This window comes from Schistocerca nitens, unplaced genomic scaffold, assembly GCF_023898315.1.
Source record: "Schistocerca nitens isolate TAMUIC-IGC-003100 unplaced genomic scaffold, iqSchNite1.1 HiC_scaffold_465, whole genome shotgun sequence".
Taxonomy (NCBI): Eukaryota; Metazoa; Arthropoda; class Insecta; order Orthoptera; family Acrididae; genus Schistocerca; species Schistocerca nitens.
In genome coordinates, this window is record NW_026045998.1 from 1669118 (window position 1) to 1692127 (window position 23010).

Below are 23010 nucleotides of genomic sequence, written 5' to 3' on the forward strand. Positions count from 1 at the left end.
CAAGGAGTTGACCCCCTTAAATCACGGAAATCTAATCACAGAATGCAAATCGATCACGGCGGTACCGCCAATTTTTCCCTTCCACCGTTAACGGCTGCTACGCCGAGAATGACTGTCACAGAAAGGTGGGGACTTTCGAGAATAGTGGTACCTGAAGCGAGGAAGACGGTGCTGTTGCCAGATTCGAGCTAGCTCCTCAGCACCGACGGGAGATCGTCGGAGACCTTACTTTACGGACGACCCTCGTATTTAGAAAGTGAGGTGAGATTTCTTACAAAAAATAAACTACCGCAGATTCTTTCAAAAAACTGTTTCCATTTGGTTCCGTACATCTGTATTTTTCTATTTAGTTCCCATATTTCTCGAAGCATTTTTCGTAACATTCTACAAGCATTTGTATCCCTAAGTCATAGACGTCTGTAGCTCGTGAGTATAATCGGCCTTTAAATGCTTCTTCCGCCTCACTGCTCGTCGCAAAGCGCTCGCCGCCGAGAAACTCGTTTAGGTATCGGTACGAGTGAAAATCGCTCGGTGCCGTATGTGGGCTGCACAGTGGGTAAACGATCAGTTGCGCGTCGAAAATATCTCGCCAGATTTTGTGTGTGTGGGTGGCAGAATGGGGTGTGACACTGTCGTGCACCGACAAAACTCCAAACCTCGGAGGAAGCACGTCAAAGTTTAGTCAGGATAGCACAGTGAGCGACTGTGTTTGTCGTCATCCCCCGTCGCGTAAACACGACTGACGAGACTCCGTCGCTGTCCCGAAACGCGGTCGCCGTAACCTCCCGTGTCGGTGCATCGAGATCGTGTGCTCGGCCTCGACTTTCATCGGCTGACATTTACACCCCGGATTCGTGTGAGTAATCCACATCTCGTCTCCTGTGAGAATGTTCTTCAAACATTGATCACCATCCTTACGATATCAGTCCCAATAATGGAGATCACGAACCGTTCTTTCCATTTTCTGTTTCACAGTAAGCAGGCAGGAAACCCGGTTGTGAAATTGCAAGTGTTCAGAGACAAATTCGAGCAAAATTGTTCTATTCACATTCGGAAATTCTAGTGCTACTGTCAAAGTTGTGTTTTGCCCAACTTCGAGAATGTTTTCGTCCACTGCTCTCGCAGATCTTCCGGAATTCCGGACGGTCGCCCGGCCCGATCTCGGATCACCGTGGACGTTTTCCCGTCTGTCCCCGAAAGCTCTCACCCCTCCCACACTTGCCGTCACTCGACAGAGTGGGGCGGCACTCCTCGCTTATCCGTCGACGAATTTCTGGAGCTGCAAAGTTCCTCGATTTGAAAAACCGAGTTGCTGACTGCATTTCAGTGAGGAGGCCGATCGGCTGACACTGGCACTGCGACAATACCGCCGCAAATTGCAGCGTTCGAGGACCGAGGCGTGTCAAGAGTCGGCATGTGCGCGCATTTCGACATTCGCGCGGCATTCGATTAGCTACGGTGAATCGCACCTTACTCGTACCTTCCGAATAATCAGAATACTGCCACAGAGGACGTCGCATCCGGAGCCCCGTGTCGGAGAAATGTGGTCGGCCGACAGTGTCCTTAGCACTGCAGTGTACGGGTTACTACAAATGATTCGTTCATTTCCTGAGTTCCACATTTACCAAAGTGTTACCTGCACAAATGTGAGCAGTGTGCGAACAGGAGCGTTAACACGGTGGTGTTCGCACTGTGCCCAACGGTCGGTGTCGAGAGTGCGGCCCCTCGATAACGCGGTGACTGAGCGAGAAAATGTGTCTAGTGTCACGTAATATGCGAGATGTTTATCTGTTATAACAGTGCAATGTGCATTCGGAAAGAATTACAAAAAATAACTGTAGTGTAAACAGAATATTTTGTCTCAGTACCGACAGTTTAGGCGCACACGTCGTCCCGGTAAACGGAAAAGTAGCGGTCGAGCGAGTGTGCCAGTTGTGACTGTGGAGTGTGTAGTGTTTCCTTTCCTCGGGGTTCTGCCGTGTAAATACAAAATAAAAAAATCTGATTGTGTTTTGAATTTTGATGGAATAAGTTACGGATAAGGTGGACTTTGTGTTACTGATTGAGATAGTGCTGTAATTTGACCGAGCATGGCAGACCGGGTCGGGAACACTACAAAAAGCGGCTCTAAGGAAATAGCATCAGAAATAAGTTGAAATTTACCTTATAATTCTGTCAGAAACGTAGTGTTTATCATGATATAGTCTTCGTGGCTCTGTCTCAAATACTTCTTAATTTTATTGTAGGATGTCCTTTTTTTTCATTGTTCGTTAGTCCTCTTCTTCTCCGTCTGATGAAAATTTCTTTAAGTTGTCACTGTCTGGATTAATTTATAAATTTGGCAATAACCATTGCGAATCACTGCAGAAATAACTTGAAGACGCCATGTGATCGTTTCGTAATATAGTTTTAATTTCCACTTAAAAGCATATTTAACACAGTGCCGAAAACTAGACGTCTTGAACGTATGAAGACAAGAGAGAAATTAAACTAGTTGTTAAAAACAAGTACCTACTAAAAAAAGGATCAAAATTACTTATAAAAATCTGTCGCTGGCACAGCGCTCTTCTGCATGCGCGATCGTAAATCATATATTTGTACTGGTGGAGGCGCGGTAGTCAAAGTACCATTACAAGACGGTGGGGAAAAGTTTCGTATGCCGTCCAAAAAAAACTGAGTCTGTGCGAGCCACAAACTGGGCGTGCCGCAGCAAACTGTGTGGAAACTTTTGCAGCAACGATTACATTTCAAACCGTACCATCTGCAGCTCGTACGACAATTAAAACTGGAAGATTACAGGTGGCACATTCGATTGTGCAGCACAGTACGAGAAGCAGACGCAGACGGACATTTCGCCTTACAGCTGATATTCGGTAACGGAGCAACTTCTCCTGTATCTGCTTAAGTTATTCACCACAGTGTGAAAGTGTGAAAATCCTCAAGAAATTTTGGAGCACGATTTGCAGAAGGTTAATGCCTTCTGTTCAGTGACACAGATGAAACTGTACGGGCCATTTTTCCTCTGTGTGAAGACTGTGAAGGGCACCTCTTACATCTGTACGTCACTGCCGTGGTGGTTTCTATCTAGACGACGAACTTCAGCTTCGCGAGATCGGACGTACTGTCGGAGGTGGTGTGGCTCCGTTTGGTCAGCTCCCGGGTCGCGTGCCCTGACGTCTCACGAGTATTTCCTTTGCGGTTACACTGAGAGCGACGTTTGTGTTTTGCCCACTGCCGAGAACACGGGAACGGCTCCGAGAATGCGTCAGTGCCGGTGCGGTGAGCCTCGGCGGGGGTGCGCTACGTAAGGTTCTGACATTTTGCGGACGACGAGAGACGGTGCTGGTATCGGGTTGCGAGGCACTCACATTTCTCAGTTCGGTTAACTTGCACGCTGTGTTAGCCGATCCTCTTCTCTGGGTAATCGGCTACTTCGATCTCCCCCGAAAGCTTCTGCTCCGAAGACTGTAGCTTGTTAAAGGAATTTATTAAAATACTTCTCTATCCGTGAAATAATTTTGGTACTCGTAGAATACTTTACGGTCCAATCAATTTATATTTTCAATTTTCACAGACAATAACTTCTGCAAGCTAACTTGTTCCTTAAACATTAGACTTATTTACACATATTCAAGCCAAGAATTGAAGTAATTCAAAAGTCTCTAGTCTCAAGCGAGTCCAATACATGACTGTACATAGAAATCTGTATTCAGTTCATTTGTCTTTCTACAGCCAACACAAGCACTAAAGAGCACAGAATACTACATAAAGTTTCCTCGTTTTTCTCGACCCGTACACATAAACTTTGTGCACAACAGCAGGTACTCGTCTGCTGCTGTTAGGCCACTGGGTCCGTCTTTTAATCATAACTGTTCCCCCCCCCCCCCCCCCCCCTGCACAAACAAATAGATTTTTTTTTTCTCTCCCCCCCCCCCCTTGCACAAACAAATAGATTTTTTTTCTCCCCCCCCCCTGAACAAAAACAAATCGCTTGAGAAATTCCTCTTCGATTGCACTAAGTACGGAAACACATTCTTTGCAATTCTGTTCTCGCACAGTAGACAGAGTAGGGAAATGCACTGCGTTCCCTGACGAGAGCTTTCTTTCCCACAGCTCGAGCTCGCTAGTGAAAGCTCGCACCTTTTCAGTCATTTCACAAATTAGCCGATTTTCTCCTCGCAAACTTGCGTTCGATGCATTCCTGTGTCCGATAATGTCCACTAAAAATGTGAGGTCGGCAACCCACTCCGGATCTTCTAACTTGGGGCCGTACCTTCCTTTGTCCTTTAAAAACTGATTTATTGGTGTTCTCAGCTCAAAGAATCTTTAGAGTACATTACCGTGGTTAGGCCAGTGAAGTTCACTGTGATACGGTACGTCACCATCTCTTCGCCAATTTCAGCTAATTATGTGTGAAACTGTCTATACGTAAGCCAGTGGGATCTCAAATAACAAACTGCCCGAGTAATCACTTGCGTAATGTCCCCCAGTTTTGCTGCTTTTGTACAGAGTACTTCGTGGCGCAAAATGCAGTGGACGCTGTACGACGATTCTTCCGTACGCTGTAGCTTTTATTCTCAGTAATCCCACAAATCCCATTTGTTCCCCTTTCATTGTAGGTGCTCTGTCTGTTGTCACCGACACCGAACGTTCCCAATTTGAGCCATCTGAATCGGTAGCTTCTTCGACGGCTTTTAGGACGATTCTCCCATTCCTTTTCAAAAGACAGCAAATCTCCACTTCTCCATTTCGTCAATTCACTCTGCATTTTCCGGTTCTCGAAAGACGACGTTCACTACGTAGTAGTCCCTTCGCATCGACGTCCGCAGCTCGGCCCGGTACTGCACTGCCGCAACCTGCCGGCTGTCCCCACTGCCCCGGTCGACGGTTGCACGCGAGCGGCACACGTGCACTCACGAGCCGCGTGCGACGTTTGCCCGCCCCTGCACTACAGTAAGCTTTGTGTGTGTATATATGTAGACTGAAGTGACGAAGGAAAACTTGTACTCGGTAGAAATTTTCATTTGTGGCTTCAGTCTGCATACGCACATCGTAGATGTTTGAGGCTCGGAAGGTCTCTGGAAGTGTACAGTTTCAGTTGACTAAGTATTTTACGCATTTGGACTACATTCAGCTCCATCCTAGATCGTCGGTCGAGGTACTCACTGTCGAGCTCCTCGGACGAATAGACCCGTCTACGGGAAGCGCAGTCACCGGGAGCCGTTTTCCGCAGGTGTCCGGAGGGACCGCCTCGCGGCGCGCCACGCCGGCCTCGACCCCGGGCGGCGGCGGGCTGGACAGCTGGGCGGCGGGCACGCCCCCCGCCGGCACCCCGGCCGCGTCCGCGGCCGCCCCCGCATCCGCCAGCTGCCCATCCTCCGGAGGCGGCCGACTCTGCGCGCCCGCGTCGGTGACCGCCCCGCCGGCCGCCCCCGCCAGGAAGTGCGACTACCACACGGTGTGCGCGCGCTTCCGCAGCTTCCTCGGCTTACCGGGTGTGTCCTCGGTCTTCTACTCGGCACAGTTTATCTGTACTGCTAAACGACTATCCTGAAATCGGTTACACTGACAATATTTTTAAGCACCTTACAGTTCTGCTTGTAACGGGCTACTGTAGCTCGATTGTCGGTATTTCTGACATTTCGACATAATTCCCGCTTTGTTCTACACGATATCCTTATCCCACTAGTCAGCCACCGGGGCTGCCTATTACTGCTAGTACACCGTTTAGAACATTCTAATGGAAAGCAATTCTCGAAGAGTGTCAGAAATGTGTTAAGGAAAGCATTATATTTATCATCTATGTTATTGTCGCTGTAAACATCCTGCCACTCGTACTTGACAATGTTTAAAAAAAAAAACACACACTATTGCTGTTGGATTAACTTTCCTACATAGTTTATAATTACATGTGGCATTTCTTTTAATAAAGTCTTTTAGTATTAAAATTTGTGCATCACGGTCTGAAAGACCATTTGTGCTTTTACTAACGGAATACCCATCTAGTAATAAATAATTAATAAAAATATTGTCTGTGGCTGTGCTACTGTTCCCCTGCACTCTATTTGGAAAAACACAGTCTGTATCAGATCGTACGAATTTAGGATATCTACCGACATCCTTTTTCTCGCACCGTCGTACACAAAATTTATATTGAAGTCACCACATCTAACTAATTTCTGGTACTTCCTACAAAGTGAGTCGAGAGCCCTCTGTAGCTTGAACAGAAGTGTTCTGAAATCAGACTTAGGGGACCTATAAACAACAACAATTAGAAGTATACTTTCACTAAATTCGACTGCCCCTGCACAACATTCAAATATCTATTCAGTACAGTGCCACAATAGGTCTGTGGCCTCAAACGGAATACTGTTTTTTATGTAACTGTGTTAAACTACGGAGTGCTCGGGATAGACTTTGGGATTTTTGGTAATGGCTAATGTGAGTAAAGATTCTCTCTGCAGTAAGTACTTGATTTTTGAAGAAAATTACATTTAACGTAACTGATGGAAATAAAATATAAGGCAAGTCGAGGGAGATACCTCTGTCTTTCGTGTCTTCTCATCTTAAACAACAGGTCCCAAACACGACTGTAACTGTCGATGCCTGTAACTCGTGTCGCATTTGAAGGCTACTACAGTTCAGTTACCTATATTTTTGGCTAACCGACACTACTTCTCGGGCCTCCTCAATATAATTATGACTCGGATAATTGCAGTGTGATCCTACGAGAGTGGTTTAGCAGGGCTGTCCTCGAGTGCCTTTTGTCGACACGGTGAAATACCGAGGTTCGTGGCGCGCACGGCATCGGCGTTCACTTGCTGCAGGGAGTGGTGCGTTTGTATTCGAGTAACTGCTCATTGGCCCCCAACTGATACCATTAAAACACATTTACCTTTTAGATTTTGAAATTAAAATTAGCATACTACCAGTTACAGAGATAGTCAGGTGGGGCCGATCAATACATTTTATAATCCCCTACTGCACCTGCTAAGTTCCAGACTGTGAATGTAAACAAAGTAGCCTTTTCATTGCCAGAGGGTATCTTACCCGAGTGGCAATTAGGGGTGGGGGTGGGACAGCTTCATATTCGTGACAAAAAAAAAAAACCCTTGTTTCACAATGCGCCTAGCATCCGGCACACACTGGTTTATCGATTAATAATACGATTTTGAGACACATCTCTGTTGATTTTTGAATGCATTCTAAGTTGATTTCTGAAGGTGTGTACAATGTACACGATGTGTCTATCAGGGGAACCCTCGTCGCATCTGGAAATAAACTTTCCTGTAGATAAAAGGCGACGGGGCTATACGAGCTGAGCAGAGTAAAGTCGAACAGATATATACCGATCGCTGTCTGATTATCTGGTTCGTTGGGTTTGCAAATGATAAGCGTTGTTATAATTAGTAACAAAACCCGTAGATTCAGACTACCGGAGTGGAAATAAACAACTAACAAACAGGAATAACAGGTAAGAAAGATTATGTATTATCTTCTCGGTGTATCTTAGAAAATGAAATATCCACAAAAAATTTTTGGCCAGATCTCTACACTAGTATGGGCCAGTTGTACAGTCCCCGGCTAGCAGCCGCTTAAATCCTATTTTGGAAGTAGTGTGGAAAATGCGTTGAATGAACGTGTAACGACACCTAATAGGAGAATAATCGCGGGATAACTAAATCGGTGATTATGGCAGGGTTAGTGAAGTTAACTGGCAAATAACTTTCGACAGTGGCAGGAATAGTTACAGAATTAGTGATGACGAGATTGTCTGTTAGAACGAGGAAGGAGAAGAAACGAGGACATCACACAAATGTGAAAGAATATGACGATTCCAAATTTATATAAAAATTTCGTTCTACTACTTTTGGATCTCGTCCTTGAAAAAATTGGAGCGTATGAATGAAATGTGAAAGCTTTTGATATTGATACTTTGTGAATTGTATTCTGTCGTCTTATAAAAATGATCATTATTGCCAAAGCAGTCTTGTTTACTTGGTGTGTGTTACAAAATTGCTACAATATTAGAAAGGCGTATTTTGTTTACTTGGTGTGTGTTACAAAATTGCTACAATATTAGAAAGGCGTATTTTGTTTTATCTGGCAGACAGTGACAAAATAGAGGTAATCAGATCGAGAAACCACACCAGTCTTGGGTATTATTTCTGTTAAGAGCTTTTTCAGTATTAGATAACGACATTTTGATTGTTCGTGTAGCAAAACGTTTGACAAACTTTGAGGTCCAGAATGAGATTTTCACTCTCCAGCGGAGTGTGCGCTGATATGAAACTTCCTGGCAGATTAAAACTGTGTGCCGGACCGAGACTCGAAATCGGGACTTTGCCTTTCGCGGGCAAGTGCTCTACCAACTGAGCTACCCAAGCACGACTCACGCCCCGTCCTCACAGCTTTACTTCTGCCAGTATCTCGTCTCCTACCTTCCAAACATCACAGAAGCTCTCCTGCGAACCTTGCAGAACTAGCACTCCTGAAAGAAAGGATATTGCGGAGACATGGCTTAGCCACAGCCTGGGGGATGTTCCCAGAGTGAGATTTACACTCTGCAGCGGAGTGTGCGCTGATATGAAACTTCCTGGCAGATTAAAACTGCGTGCCGGACCAAGACTCGAACTCAGGACCTTTGCCTCTCGCGGGCAAGTGCTCTACCAACTGAGCCACCCAAGCACGACTCGCGCCCCGTCCTCACAGCTTTACTTCTGCCAGTTCCCCAGGCTGTGGCTAAGCCATGTCTCCGCAATATCCTTTCTTTTAAGAGTGCTAGTTCTGCAAGGTTGGCAGGAGAGCTTCTGTAAAGTTTGGAAGGTAGGAGGCGAGGTACTGGCAGAAGTAAAGCTGTGAGTACCGGGCGTGAGTCGTGCTTCGGTAGCTCAGTTGGTAGAGCACTTGCCCGCGAAAGGCAAAGGTCCCGAGTTCGAGTCTCGGTCGGGCACACAGTTTTAATCTGCCAGGAAGTTTCAATCTTTGAGGTAATAAAGTCATCTGCAGAAAGGAAAGCACGCCATGTAAAGCTGTAACGAGATTAGAGAGGAAAAAATGCTAGGAGCTAAGGATTGAAGAAATCTGTACTGTTTTGCTTGTCTCTTGTCCTTACTGGTTTTATGTATCCTATATTTAATTTTATGTCGCCACGAAACAGCAAGTTATATAAGCTAGTAGACGATAAAGAGTGCAGATTTTTTGAAGAGTTCTTGCTCTCCTGATTACAAATTATCCCATCCAGTATTAATTGCAAGGGGCTTTGTTTTAACAGGGGCAGGATGTCAAACCGGACGGCTGGGAGCAAGAGGGGCACCACAGGGCATTTTAATTTCCACTGTCCCGAATATAGTTCGATGGCAGCCATTACAAAACATATACGTTCAATTCCACAGAGCGAAATTCAGTGACGAGCGATAGAAGAATGCTCTGTGAAGAGGCGTACCACTGCACATCGGCAGACTTAAGACCAGATAACGTGTCTCACATTTCCTCCAACATATATGTTTTATGTATTATCTAAAAAGGCTTAAGGGTGGGGGCGGAGGGGGAGGGAGGGGGGTGCCGCTGTCTAGTATTGCCCCGGTTCAGAAATATTGTAGACCCGAGGCTCGTGCGCAGAGCAGTCTGACTTACAGTGGGGAAGTGGGTAGTCTCCACGTGACCCGTATTTACGTGTAGTGATTTTGCCGTTTCCTCTTCGTTTAACGCTCTCACGTCAAATGAAAACAAAACGGATTTCTGTGGTCGGTAGCTATCAATTGAATTAAAATATATTCACATAATTATGGAATGTTTTATATATGCCATTAGCTTCAGATTTTATTTTATTTCCACCTTTTGACGGTCAAGCATTAATCACCTTGCAGAACAACGAAGTCATTTTTGTCAGTTTGCTAAACAAATTTGGCTTTTATTAATCTTTTCCACTGAGGCAGTTAATGTATTTGAAACAAAGTGTTTAATTCCACACCATTGGCTAGTTTCAACTGTTCACTGCATTTCAAGTGCACATTTTCATCTTCTAGCGCGTATGGCATTATGCCACAATAAAGAACCAAACACGAGCTAATACGGTACCGGTACTGTACCGAAAACCGTACTGAAAAGCTTCAGGTCAGGTCGACGCTTACGTCGTCGGGAATCTGGACGTACCGAATGTGCACTCTGTGTGCACATTTTGTACAGTTCACGATATTCCGATGCTCTTCGAGTATACTTTGCTGTCTTCTTTCTTTTATGACATAATGTAAGATCTTCTAATGTTTTACACGAACCGACATACGGGCTCCCTTCGTCGTCACAGCTGCGCGAGCGCGGTGGCCCCCGTTATCTGGTGCTGAAACAAACTTATTTCTGACGGTCGTGGAAAGATGTTCTGAACGGTGGTTTGAAAACCGTTACTTTCAAAGTAAACTTCCTTTTATGCAAGTTGAACTATGAGAAGGTACGACGAATTTCTTAAATCGCAGAGCCTTTGACTCTCATTTAAAAATCGACTCTTTGATGACGAGCCATTTAGAAGAATTTCGAGGCTAGAAGGTCAGACACGTATGTTGTTATTAAAAATTTTACTGGGACATTTACGCGATATATCTCAAATTGTAACAAGTGCAAAAAATATCAGCATTATATGTGGAAGCTTATCTTCTCTTGCAGCTTATTAACCTTAGAGAGCAATATTACATTGTAGCAACACTATGTATATTAATTTAAACCGTTAACTTTTCCTGTTTGTGTGTTTGTGCTACTTAATAGTGACGTTGCTGTTAGCCGACCACACCACGTGTCCTGTGCTCTGAGTATCCGCTGTCACCGGCTGGCGAGGTCACGTGACCTGAGCTACGGTGGCTTACAAAAGCGCATCGCAGTCTCGACTTCAATGTTTCGGAAAGTAATTTGTGGTGTTTGGTGGAATTCAAATTTTTACTTTCGTAGTACGAAAATATGCAGTGTACGTGTTGCTTCACATGAAATATATTTCCGAAACATGTTTTTTCCCTCGACTTTCATTTTCTAAAGTGCCGGGAAATTCTACACCGGCGTATGAAACCGTAATCGTTGAAAGGATTGATAAGTTTTGCAGTTCCGATGGAAAATATACTGTCACTTAATACGGAAAAAGTGTGTTTCTGCCCAGGAGAAAGTGTATTTTCAACCAGAAAATGTGGGAATTCTTTTTTTTTTTTTTTTCCTTGTCCACATATACACCCCGATTCGAGTAGTTATTTTATAAACTCTGGGTGTAACGCAGTAAAATAAATTTACAAAAATAATTATGATAAATCTTTATACATATTAACTAGTACACAATCAGAAACTGATCACTTTCCTGAGTTACAAAGATATCTGCTTTCCGTTTACATTTAGGTACATACCAAAGTTAATCGATCGATGACAACGTATCGAAATCATTTATGGAAAAAAATTTAATATTATTACATTTTGTAGTCGAGTATAGTTTTTCTGTTACATGTGCAAAAATGTGGAGCTGAAGGCCTCATAGGACTGCAAGTTTTGTAAAAGTCTTCAATATTTTGTGCTTCTAAACATTAGCAGCATAAATAGGCTTACTGTGAAATGGCGAAAAAAATTTGAAAGATTGGAGTAAATTTCAAAGATTGTGAGTAAACACTCAATCGACCGGTGCACAACCTGCTACATATTACACCCAACCAAAATGCGTAAGGACTGTGTCTGCTGAGATTCGATCTGTTCTGGAACCAGAGGTAATATGTCTGCAATGGTTCAGTGATGTGTTAAGAATATATGAAACTGAGAATATCTTGGGTGCCGCAGTCCCAGTGGGCTTCAAAAGGTATAGGATACCAGTAAACCCCCAGTTCTACAAACAATCGTACTCTTACATGTCAGACAGCTTCAGATATGCTATTGCTTTACAAATGAGTTAATGTGTTAAATTTTTGCCTTTAAGTGTATAAGCAGGAAAGTTTTAAAACGGGTTTGAACAATTGCTTAATTTTTTTCCGAAGCTGCTAAGTGCACCCATTACGAAACACTCTGTCATCACAAACAGAGTACTCCACAGTCCATTTTAAACAAAATCCAGGTTTTTCGCACACCTCGTGTTCGTGACGACAGATATCCGGAAGTGCGTGTTCTACAGTCGTTTGTAAAGAGGTAACGAGTTGAAATGTTACACCTGCTGCTGAAATTTCCCCAACAGCAAAAGTGCAGTAATTGACTAACTTCCACCATTTTGTGATGGGTGTCTGCAAGGAAAAGTTTCGGAAAGGTACGAAATCGTGCATAAAGTTTGTCGGAAGTAGCTAGGTGCTCTTTCATTTAAATAGGGGACAAATACAGTCTGGGTAACACACGCGCCGCGAGTCACACTGCCTCGAGATGCACCCGCATTTCCTAACTGTAATAGCCGTCGTACGCTACTCGTCTCGTGTTAAACATTTTGTGTAAGATTATATTGGACATCGATGTGTTAAGTGTCAAATGCTTCTCGTGAGTTGAGAAATAATACATTCACCATATTTCCTCAATCCGTGCACTCGAAGACACCAAATGAGAAATGTGTGAGTGGGGTTTCGTGTAACTAATCTTTTGACAACTGCAGTGTTACGTGGCTTTATGCTTAATTACAGACTTACTATTTTATCAGTCGATTTGTTTTCACCACGTAACCGTCACGGTTTACATCCTCCTTGCTGAGCGATGTATCACTTTTCGTTCTGACGCCACAACTCTTCCTTTCCTATATCTTTACTACTTTTTATCTATATAAATGATGAACTATTGGTTTTGCCGTTTAACAACTTTTTAATAACTGTGGAAGTATTGCAGGCATCGGGTCCCACCTAATGTGTCACCCGCCTATACATTTTTTGTGAACCTTTTGAGACTCGCTCGATCTGTTTACAAAGAGAAAGCGGACTATATCTTCCTTAGACGTCGTTCGACGACCACCTAGGAAGCTGGACGCCCTCGCCGACCGGGCTCTTCCGCGACTCGCGGTAATTTGTGGCATTCGTTTTATTCCTCGCCCACTTGCCACTACGTCGAACTTTCGTGGTGATCGTCGGGCGATGTCTTCCACGTTATCTGCAACATAAATAAACTTTCTTCCCACAGTATTTCTGAAAACCCAAAAACAAACTTGAAGAACATAATAATAACTGTTATTACAATTATTCGTATAAGTCTTGGTCGATTTAATGAGGGGTGGGACAGGCCTAAGCCTTGTGGACACCACACGATCCTCGGAGGAGGTCACTTCTGTCGGAAGTCCCGTGTGATGTCGGAGCTGGGAACGTGTCTCGAGACGTGCGTCCTGTAGGAGCCCTCGCATTTCTGCCGACAGACGGGTTCTTCCTGCCGGGCGACGCGGGCTCCTGCTTCTGCGAGCAGTGCGTGCGCCGGCTGCGGCCGCCCTCGCCGCCACCCGGCCTCACCGTCCGCCGCAAGTCTTGCGTGGCGGCGGCGCCCGCGGCAGCGTCCGCTGCTGGTACGCCGACTGGGGCGTCCGACCCGGCCGTTCCCGCCACACCGGCAGCGGTGGGGACCGGCACTGCGGATGCCGGCTCCGGGACGGCAGTCGCGGATGTGGCCGCCTTGCAGTCTGCCGAGATACTACTGCAGATAGCTGGCTGGTGCAGGTACAGCTCTCTCTCTCTCTCTCTCTCTCTCTCTCTCTCTCTCTCTCTCTGTCGCTAGTGCTTAATATAAAAGATAAAAGAAAAGGTTGAATATGTGGGAAGAAATCGTGAATAAAAAGGGGTTTTTAAAATCGTTACTGGCCGTGAAAAAGGGAAAGAATGAAATGCAAATCGGACTTCGTATTACAGAAAAGCTATCGGACTTCGTATTACAGAAAAGCTATCGGACTTCGTATTACAGAAAAGCTATCGGACTTCGTGATTCGGAAAAGCTATTGTTGGGGTGGTCCTTGTGGTGTTTCTGAGCAAAAGTCAAACCAATTTCCACTACAAAAATTATTTGAAAGAGAACAGAGAATAACAAAATGTGATTAACAGGGGGAACTGGCGTAGTTAAGAGTTCATCCTTTACCGTGTTAACATGTCTTCCTTCGTGCAGCGTCCAGGTCTTGTTCTCCAAAAATCTCCCGCTTCATTTCTGTGTGAGAAGTCATAGCTGTTCTGAAATTTTGCAATAAATTTCATTGTCCAGGAATTACTAATGTATACAAATTAAAACCATCTTGATATTGAATGCAATGTATTTTACGTTGCTGCTTCCATCCTCCAAATTTCATACAAACTTCCACAATACGTCTGCTCATCAAGAAGTCTTTTCGTCTTAATCTGACCAAGACTAGCTAATAAGTAAGTGAAGCTTCCACCCTAGAGACACAAGAGCGGGTAGAAAACAAAAATAGTTACAATTTTTGTACATTTTATATATTTTCTCTGCCGTCGAGCACTCGTACAGCTGCGACGGTATAATTTATATCTGAGGGAACGAGTGTACTGCGGCAAAATTCAAAGTTCCACGGCATATATATACAGGGTGAGTCACCTAACGTTACCGCTGGATATATTTCGTAAACCGCATCAAATACTGACGAACCGATTCCACAGACCGAACGTGAGGAGAGGGGCTAGTGTAATTGGCTAATACAAACCATAAAAAAATGCACGGAAGTATTTTTTTTAACACAAACCTACGTTTTTTTTAAATGGAACCATGTTAGTTTTGTTAACACATCTGAACATATAAACAAATACGTAATCAGTGCCGTTTGTTGCATTGTAAAATGTTAATTACATCCGGAGATATTGTAACGTAAAGTTGACGCTTGAAACCTCCGACGTTCAGTTGCGTGTCGTAACAAACACAGGCCACGGTCGGTGAGCAGCATCTGCAGGGACATGTTTACGATGACGACCGTGTTTACGAGTGTGGCTGCAGTGCACTGTTGTGGTTTGGTCTAGCTGTCGCAGTGTCCGCACGTAGCGCTAGCTGCTATTGTTATTCTGCATTCGTCTCCACACGCAGACCAACTGTAGTACACCGTGTTACCAGACGTCTGTGATAGCGTAGTGTTGTAGGAACTGTGACCGTGGTGTATTCGAACTCTGAAAAGGCGGAGATGATACTCATCTATGGCGAGTGTCGACAAAATGCAGCTGAAGCCTGCAGGGTGTATGCAGAACGGTACCCGGACAGGGAGCATCCAACGTGCCGCACATTGCAAAACATCTACCGTCAACTGTATGCAACAGGTATGGTCGTAGCACTCAAACAGGTCCGTAAAAGGCCCGTCACAGGAGAAGCGGGTGCAGTTGGTGTGTTAGCTGCTGTTGCCATGAACCCACACATGAGTACACGGGACATTGCGACAGCCGGTGGACTGAGTCAAAGTAGTGTCATGTGCATACTGCATCGTCACCGCTTTCACCCGTTTCATGTGTCGCTACATCAGCAATTACATGGTGATGACTTTAATCCTCGAGTGCAATTCTGTCAATGGGCATTAACAGAGAATGCGTTGCAGTTCTACCTGTTTACCGATGAAGCGGGTTTCATGAACCACGGGGCAGTGAATCTACGGAACATGCATTACTGGTCCGTGGACAATCCTCGCTGGCTCAGACAGGTAGAGCGACAGCGACCGTGGACTGTAAATGTATGGTGCGGAATCATTGGCGACCACCTCATTGGTCCTCACTTCATTGCAATGGCCCAAACAGCTGCAACATACATCGCGTTTCTACAGAATGATCTGCCAACGTTGCTCGAAAATGTCCCACTAGAAACGCGTCGACGTATGTGGTATCAGCATGATGGTAAACCTACACATTCCGCAATTAACACTAGGCTGACCCTTGACAGGATGTTCGACGGGCGTTTCATAGGACGTGGAGGACGCATAAATTGGCTAGCCCGTTTTCCTGATCTTACACCTCTGGACTTCTTTCTGTGGGGTACGTTAAAGGAGAATGTGTACCGTGATGTGCCTACAACCCCAGAGGATATGAAACAATGTATTGTGGCAGCCTGCGGCGACTTTACACCAGATGTACTTCGTCATGTGCAACATTCGTTACGCCACAGATTGCAATTGTGTGCAGCAAATGATGGCCACCACATTGAACATCTATTTGCCTGACATGTCGGGACACACTCTATTCCACTCCGTAATTGAAAACGGAAACCACGTGTGTACGTGTACCTGACCCCTCATGGTAATGTACATGCGCGTCAGTGAAAAAGACCAATAAAAAGGTGTTAGCATGTGGACGTAATGTGCTGTTCCAGTCTCTTCTGTACTTAAGGCCCATCACCGTTCCCCTTGGATCCCTACGTAATTTGGTGCTCTCCGATACACACGATCGAACAGCGTAGGAGTGGTACTCAAGCGTCAACTTTAGGTTACAATATCTCCGGATGTAATTAACATTTTACAATGCAACAAACGGCACTGATTACATATTTGTTTATATGTTCAGATGTGCTAACAAAACTAACGGGGTTCCATTTAAGAAAACGTAGGTTTGTGTTAAAAAAACATACTTAAGTGCATTTTTGTATGGTTTGTATTAACCAATTACACTAGCCCCTCTCCTCACCTTCGGTCTGTGGAATCGGTTTGTCAGTATTTGATGTGGTTTACGAAATATATCCAGCGGTAATGTTAGGTGACTCACCACATATATAGAGGGAAACATTCCACGTGGGAAAAATTATATATAAAAACAAGGATGAGGTGTGTGCGAGTGTATACCTGTCCTTTTTTTCCCCCTAAGGTAAGTCTTTCCGCTCCCGGGATTGGAATGACTCCTTACCCTCTCCCTTAAAACCCACATCCTTTCATCTTTCCCTCTCCTTCCCTCTTTCCTGACGAGGCAACCGTTGGTTGCGAAAGCTAGAATTTTGTGTGTATGCTTGTGTTTGTTTGTGTGTCTATCGACCTGCCAGCGCTTTCGTTCGGTAAGTCACTATATATATATAAAGAAGATGTGACTTACCGAACGAAAGCGCTGGCAGGTCGATAGACACACAAACACACACACAAAATTCAAGCTTTCGCAACAAACTATTGCCTCATCAGGAAAGAGGGAAGGAGAGGGAAAGACGAAAGGATGTGGGTTTTAAGGGAGAGGGTAAGGAGTCATTCCAATCCCGGGAGCGGAAAGACTTACCTTAGGGGGAAAAAAGGACAGGTACACACACGCGCGCGCGCGCGCGCGCGCGCACACACACACACACACACACACACATATATACCGACACAAGCAGACATATTTAGAGACAAAGAGTTTGGGCACACACACACACACACACACACACACACACACACACACACACACACACACACACACACACACTGTTTTGCTAGTGTGCAAAATAAACCACATGCAGTAGGCTTTGACCATGAGGCAAAGTTTTCTGTGTTGTGCATATTTTAAAATTCACTTACCTGGATTATTACTATCAAACTTCCTTCTCCAGAACCGATGCTGAAATTGAGGGGTAGCACCTCGGGCCATGTATGTACCGATCTTATTATTAATTGGTAACCTACACGACTCGTTACGAGCCACCGACAGAGTACCTGTATTAATTAAACGGCGATTTGTTGACCGCCCCGACACCCCCCGAGTGCCAGTCGTTGAGGTGCGTCGAACGGAATACTTCGTACGGACTGTTATCTCTCGGATTGCTGTAAACATTAGTCATCTAACAGTTGTGATGCTGTAGTTATGCAGTGGGCTGTCGCACGTTTTATATGTGTGTGCAAATGAGTTTGATTAATAGTTGTAAATGTACTTACATTTAACTGCACAACCGAATACGAGACGTCATCACAAAAGTTTGGAAGCTGATTTAAAAGCCAGTTTTCTTCTAACCACTGCTTTGTATTACAACAGTATTCATTAACTGTGTGTTTCTTGCTACAAATAAACCTAAGTACCACATTTTGAGACAAGTATCTCTGAAATGTGTGTGTATAAATCGGTGTTACTTTGGCATCAAAATTTATACCGACTGATCGCCACGAGACACTTGAGCCCGCGAGTTGTCAGTACTCGAAGACGAACAGTAAAGTGTTCCACCTCTCACACAGTCTGTGTACGGCAGCGCTACTTACCTCGTGGTCTCGAGGTAAGTGGCCACCTTTACTTAGCGCGTGACCAAATTGACCGACGTGAATTAAAATGAGGCACCTCGTAAAACTTTAGTGTGTCTGTAAATATTTTTGCTTGTAACTGAGCAGGGAAACTACAATCTTAAGAGGCCCTTAACATTTGTCGGTATTTGTGATTTCAGTGTTAGATGGTAGGTGCATATTATTTGCATTGCCCAGCACAGTTGCCCGGTTTAGCCTCTTGCGACTATTTTTTTATGGGGCTATATAAAACAACTAGTTTGCAGGGATTTTTCCCAGGACCGTCGTTCAGCTGAAGGACAACACTTGTCGAGCTGTCGGCAACACGCACGTCAATATGCCGGAAAGAGTTGAACGAAACTTCAGAGTTCAATTAACGGAGTGTATTGAAAATAATTGATGCCATTTGCGTGATATTACCTTTGAAACTGTGTAAAAAGTAAAATTTAAGTGTTGTACTTGGTGTTGTTCAAAGTATTAAGTGTATATAATATATCTGCATACTTTGTTTAATCGAATTTGTAAATAAGCGAGTTGCTCTGTCCCACGCTTTATATACATACAAAGACCAAACAGTATTTAGAGAAAAAATATCAAATCTTCGTGCAACCTTCGCTGTGTTTCGTGAAAATACGACCTCCGTCATGTGTCTCGAAAATAGAGCACACAATAAAATAGACATTAAGAAGACAGAAAATCTACTTGTGTAATGTGATTGATCACGGACAGAGTACAAAGGCTATATATACCGGTGTACTATGTCTGAATCCTGACATATGCATCCAAAACCTTGGTTATGAAAGGAAGAGAGAGAAGCAAAGTAGAAGCTAGTGAGATGAGATGAAATTCTTGAGGAACAGTACTGGAGTGACAAAGATAGACAGGTTAAGAAATGAGAGGATCAGAGAGTTAATGAAGGTGGAACCATTACGGGAGGAGATAGAGAAATCGAGGCTGAGATGGTACGGGCACGTTAAGAGAATGGAGGAGAAGAGCATACCGAGGAGGATACACGAGATGAGACTGGAACGAAAGAAATCGAGAGGAAGATGGAGAGACAGATGGCTGAAAGGAGTGGAGGAATGCGTCCAGAAGAAAGGAGAAGACTGCACCGAGGTGAAGGCAGAGAGATGGTGGCAAGACGGAAGACGGTGGAGAGGCTTGCGTTCCAAACAAACCCGGTCAGAGGCTGGAAACTGTCCAAGATGATGATGATGAAACAGTGTAATGAAAGTATAGCCGCCATGTTAGCAGATGGTGTCACCATTCCATTTTTATACGTGTGCCGTCTTTACTGTGCTCTACACGTTAAAACTCTACACTCGGCACTGTGGTCTGATTGTCAGTGTGGCCAACCTGGTCACGGTATGGTGAGTGGGCAGTTTACACGCCGGCGTGTCTGACGCCTCTGTCTCACGTAGTTGATAGTGACCAGAGAGTTGGACCTTAAATTGGGCTTTAGTTGACGGTTTGGTTACTTTACCAAAATATTTATAAACATTCTATTGGATCACTATTTCAACTCGGTTATCCCTCCATATTTCGTTTATTGATTTGTCAATTTATTTGCTAGCTGGCAAAACAAAATAATGTATTTCCAGTCTGGCCTATGTTATTCATCTCTGTGGCTCGTTTGGCGAGGAAATATGACGTGAGATAAGGTTACCAGTTTTGTTCACAGTTTTGTTGTACTTCCCCACGGACCAGTTCAGGTTCGAGCACATCCACAACAATCTCTTGTGGGTCAAAGAAATCTGTACCGCCATTTCTAGTACGTCTGTGCTCTGTAAAGTAAGCTACTCGTCAGTCCTCGCCGAGACCACTGCGCAAAAAGAGCAGCCGGCGCACTGTCGGAAGAGCACGCGTTTCCGATTTCCTGCAGACGCAGTTTTGCTGCGGGCTCGTCACGGTGTGCAACTGAAATGGTGCGGCTGTCAGAGTGTGCGGTACAGTGAGTTTCTTGTGGGCGAAACTTCTAAACTGCGCACGGGTTCACCGCGAAATGCCGACAGTGTGTGGACCGAATGCAGTGTCGTGTCCGGCTGTAGCGAACCGATGTCGACAGTTTGTCGACGCCACACACGCCCGCTCGGGAGGTGCCGGTCGGGAAATCCGGACTTCGGACTGTCTAATTTCCGCCTTTTCGGCAAGCTAAAAGAATGTCGAGGGGGAAACAGATGTTCTGACAGTGAGGGTATTCGTACAGTGGTCCTGGAATGGCTCACTGACTCGGGAGGGGGTTTCTAATGTCGGAGAATCGAACAGTCGGTAGAATGTTCAGATGTCGTTCACAGAGACGTGATGTCTGTGTTCAAAATTAGTACTGTGTACTTGTGTCACTTTGAGGTGCAGTGCAGCATTCGATAAAACTTACTCGGCCCGGCATTAAAGTGTAACGTACTTCTCGAAGTTGTCTCGTATATGTTTAGTACCTGCTATTTTATCGTGTTTGGTATGAGTCCCACACACTTGGGCACTGTTCTCAGGTGGATTGAAAGAGTGTATTGTAAGCAGTCTCCTTTCTAGACCTGCAGTATTTTCCAAGAATCCTGCCAGCCTTTCCAACAGGGTGTAACTGGCAAATTGTGTAGCTGGACTGAGCCGATATGAACCTTCCAAATGATTTCTCACCCTGATGCTATTTGTGATAACTTGTAGATTAATTATATCTTTTTTTTTTTTTTTTTTTTTTTTTAAGGTTGCTTTTCTCAGAGTTTCTCGAAGTAATAGACTTGCTGTGGAGTACCGCAAAATTGTGGTGTGTGACTTCTTCACCGTCTGCAGAGGGTCCGGGGCTGTAAGAGAGCTCCAAACTCTGCCAGCTACTAGATGACGTAAACACCCTTCAATAACTCCTGTATATTTCGTAAGGCGGGCGAAATACCCTCAGACTTCGACAAGAATATAATAATTCCAGTCCCGAAGGATGCAGGTGATGACAGGTGTGAAAATTACCGAACTATCAGTTTAATAAGTCACAGTTGCAGAATACTAACACGAATTCCTTACAGAAAAATGGAAAAATTGGCAGAAGTGGACCTTGGGGAAGATCAATTCGGATTCCGTAGAAATTTTGGAACATGCGAGGCATGTTTGAGGTTCACTGATGACATTGTAATTCTGTCAGAGATGGCAAAGGACCTGGAAGAGCAGTTGAATGAAATGGACAGTGTCTTGAAAGGCGGATGTAAGGTGAACATCAACAAAAGCAAAACAAGGATAATGGAATTAAGTCAAATTAAATCAGGTTGACACTGAGGCTATTAGATTAGGAAATGAGACACTTAAAGTAGTAAAGGAGTTTCGCTACTTGAGGAGCAAAATAACTGATGATGGTCGAAGTAGGGAGGATATAAAATGTAGACTGACAATGGCAAGGAAAGCGTTTCTGAAAAAGAGAAATTTGTTAACATCGAGTATAGATTTGAGTGTCAGGAAGTCATTTCTGAAAGTATTTGTATAGAGTGTAGCCATGTATGGAAGTGAAACGTGGACGATAAATAGTCTGGATAAGAAGAGAATAGGAGCTTTCGAAATGTGGTGCTACAGAAGAATGCTGAGGATTAGATGGGTAGATCACATAACTAATGAGGAGGTATTGAATAGGATTGGGGAGAAGAGAAGTTTGTGGCACAACTTGACTAGAAGAAGGGATCAGTTGGTAGGACATGTTCTGAGCCATCAAGGGATCACAAATTTAGTATTGGAGGGCAGCGTGGAGGGTAAAAATCGTAGAGGGAGGCCAAGAGACGAATACACTAAGCAGATTCAGAAGGATGTAGGCTGCAGTAGGTACTGGGGGATGAAGAAGCTTGCACAGGATAGGGTAGCATGGAGAGCTCGATCAAACTAGTCTCAGGACTGAAGACTACAACAACAACAACAACAACTTATTTGAGAAACATTGTGTAAGAACATTTTAGAGTTGTTGGTGGAAAGATCTTTTTTCAACTCGTAACTCACATAAATCGTTAGATACAATCGTCTCTGTAGGCAGGACGACATTATTGCTAAGCTCTGTTCGACTGCTCTCACACGTCGCCACTGTCGGCACCGCCTCTCGCTCTGTGACTCCCGAGACTTTGCAGAGCTGGGGTGGCAAGTCGGAGCGGCTCCACTGCCGCGGGCATAGATCCTCGACGACTGCCGCGCCTCGACGACTCTCTGTGCTCGTGCTTCTCTCGCCGCAACTGCGCGTACGCGGGACTGCAGAGTGCGCAGTGGGAAGTGGGAAGTTCTCGTGTTGATGTTTTTACACGCACATTTTTCATCTGTCTGAGAGGAAGGAGTGAAAAGTTTTGTTCCAAATGGATGGCATGTCGTACCAGAGTGACGTTCCATTTCAGATCCTGACACATTTTTACATGCAGGAGTTTGTGTGAGCTGTCCGATTCGAATTGTGACTTGTCCGTATAACATTGAAGTGCACAGTTTTGCAGTTCCAAATATTTAAAGCGAGTTGCCTATATTTGTACAATTTTCAAATCTTACGAAAATCTCGCTCGATATTAATTGTCATTATTCCAGGGGAAGAGAGACCCTTTGCCGAGACGTCGACCTTACTCGGCACAGAGGCGACGGTGAATTAATAGTATAAGAAAAATTTGGCACGATTGTTAGATTGACCGGGTGAGCTGTACACTAACGAGGAGAGGTAGCCAGTGGTGGGATCGACTTTCTGAAACCGTCTGTACAGTTATGTAGTTGAGGTCCTAGCCGTGCAGCCTGGTGGGCACTCATTTGAGAGTAATCAGAACTCGCATCATTTTAATCACCGTATAAACTTTCCAATCACAGACTTTTCTTTTCTTAACATTGTCTTTCCACTTGTAATCTTTGTCCGTGTGAATTTAATTATTATTATTTATCTTTAATAATATGTAAACATTTGAAAATGCTGATCTATT

The 23010-nt window shown here is 44.5% G+C and overlaps 1 protein-coding gene across 1 annotated transcript in view; it reads left to right on the forward strand.

Moving 5' to 3' along the window:
- The window catches only part of LOC126232175 (neuralized-like protein 4), a 295692-nt gene that overhangs the window by 264483 nt on the left and 8199 nt on the right, over nucleotides 1-23010 (forward strand). The window contains exons 30-31 of the mRNA XM_049942472.1: nucleotides 5234-5495; nucleotides 13334-13628. Of these exons, the coding sequence (XP_049798429.1) occupies nucleotides 5234-5495; nucleotides 13334-13628 (557 nt within the window). The remainder of the gene's footprint in view (nucleotides 1-5233; nucleotides 5496-13333; nucleotides 13629-23010) is intronic.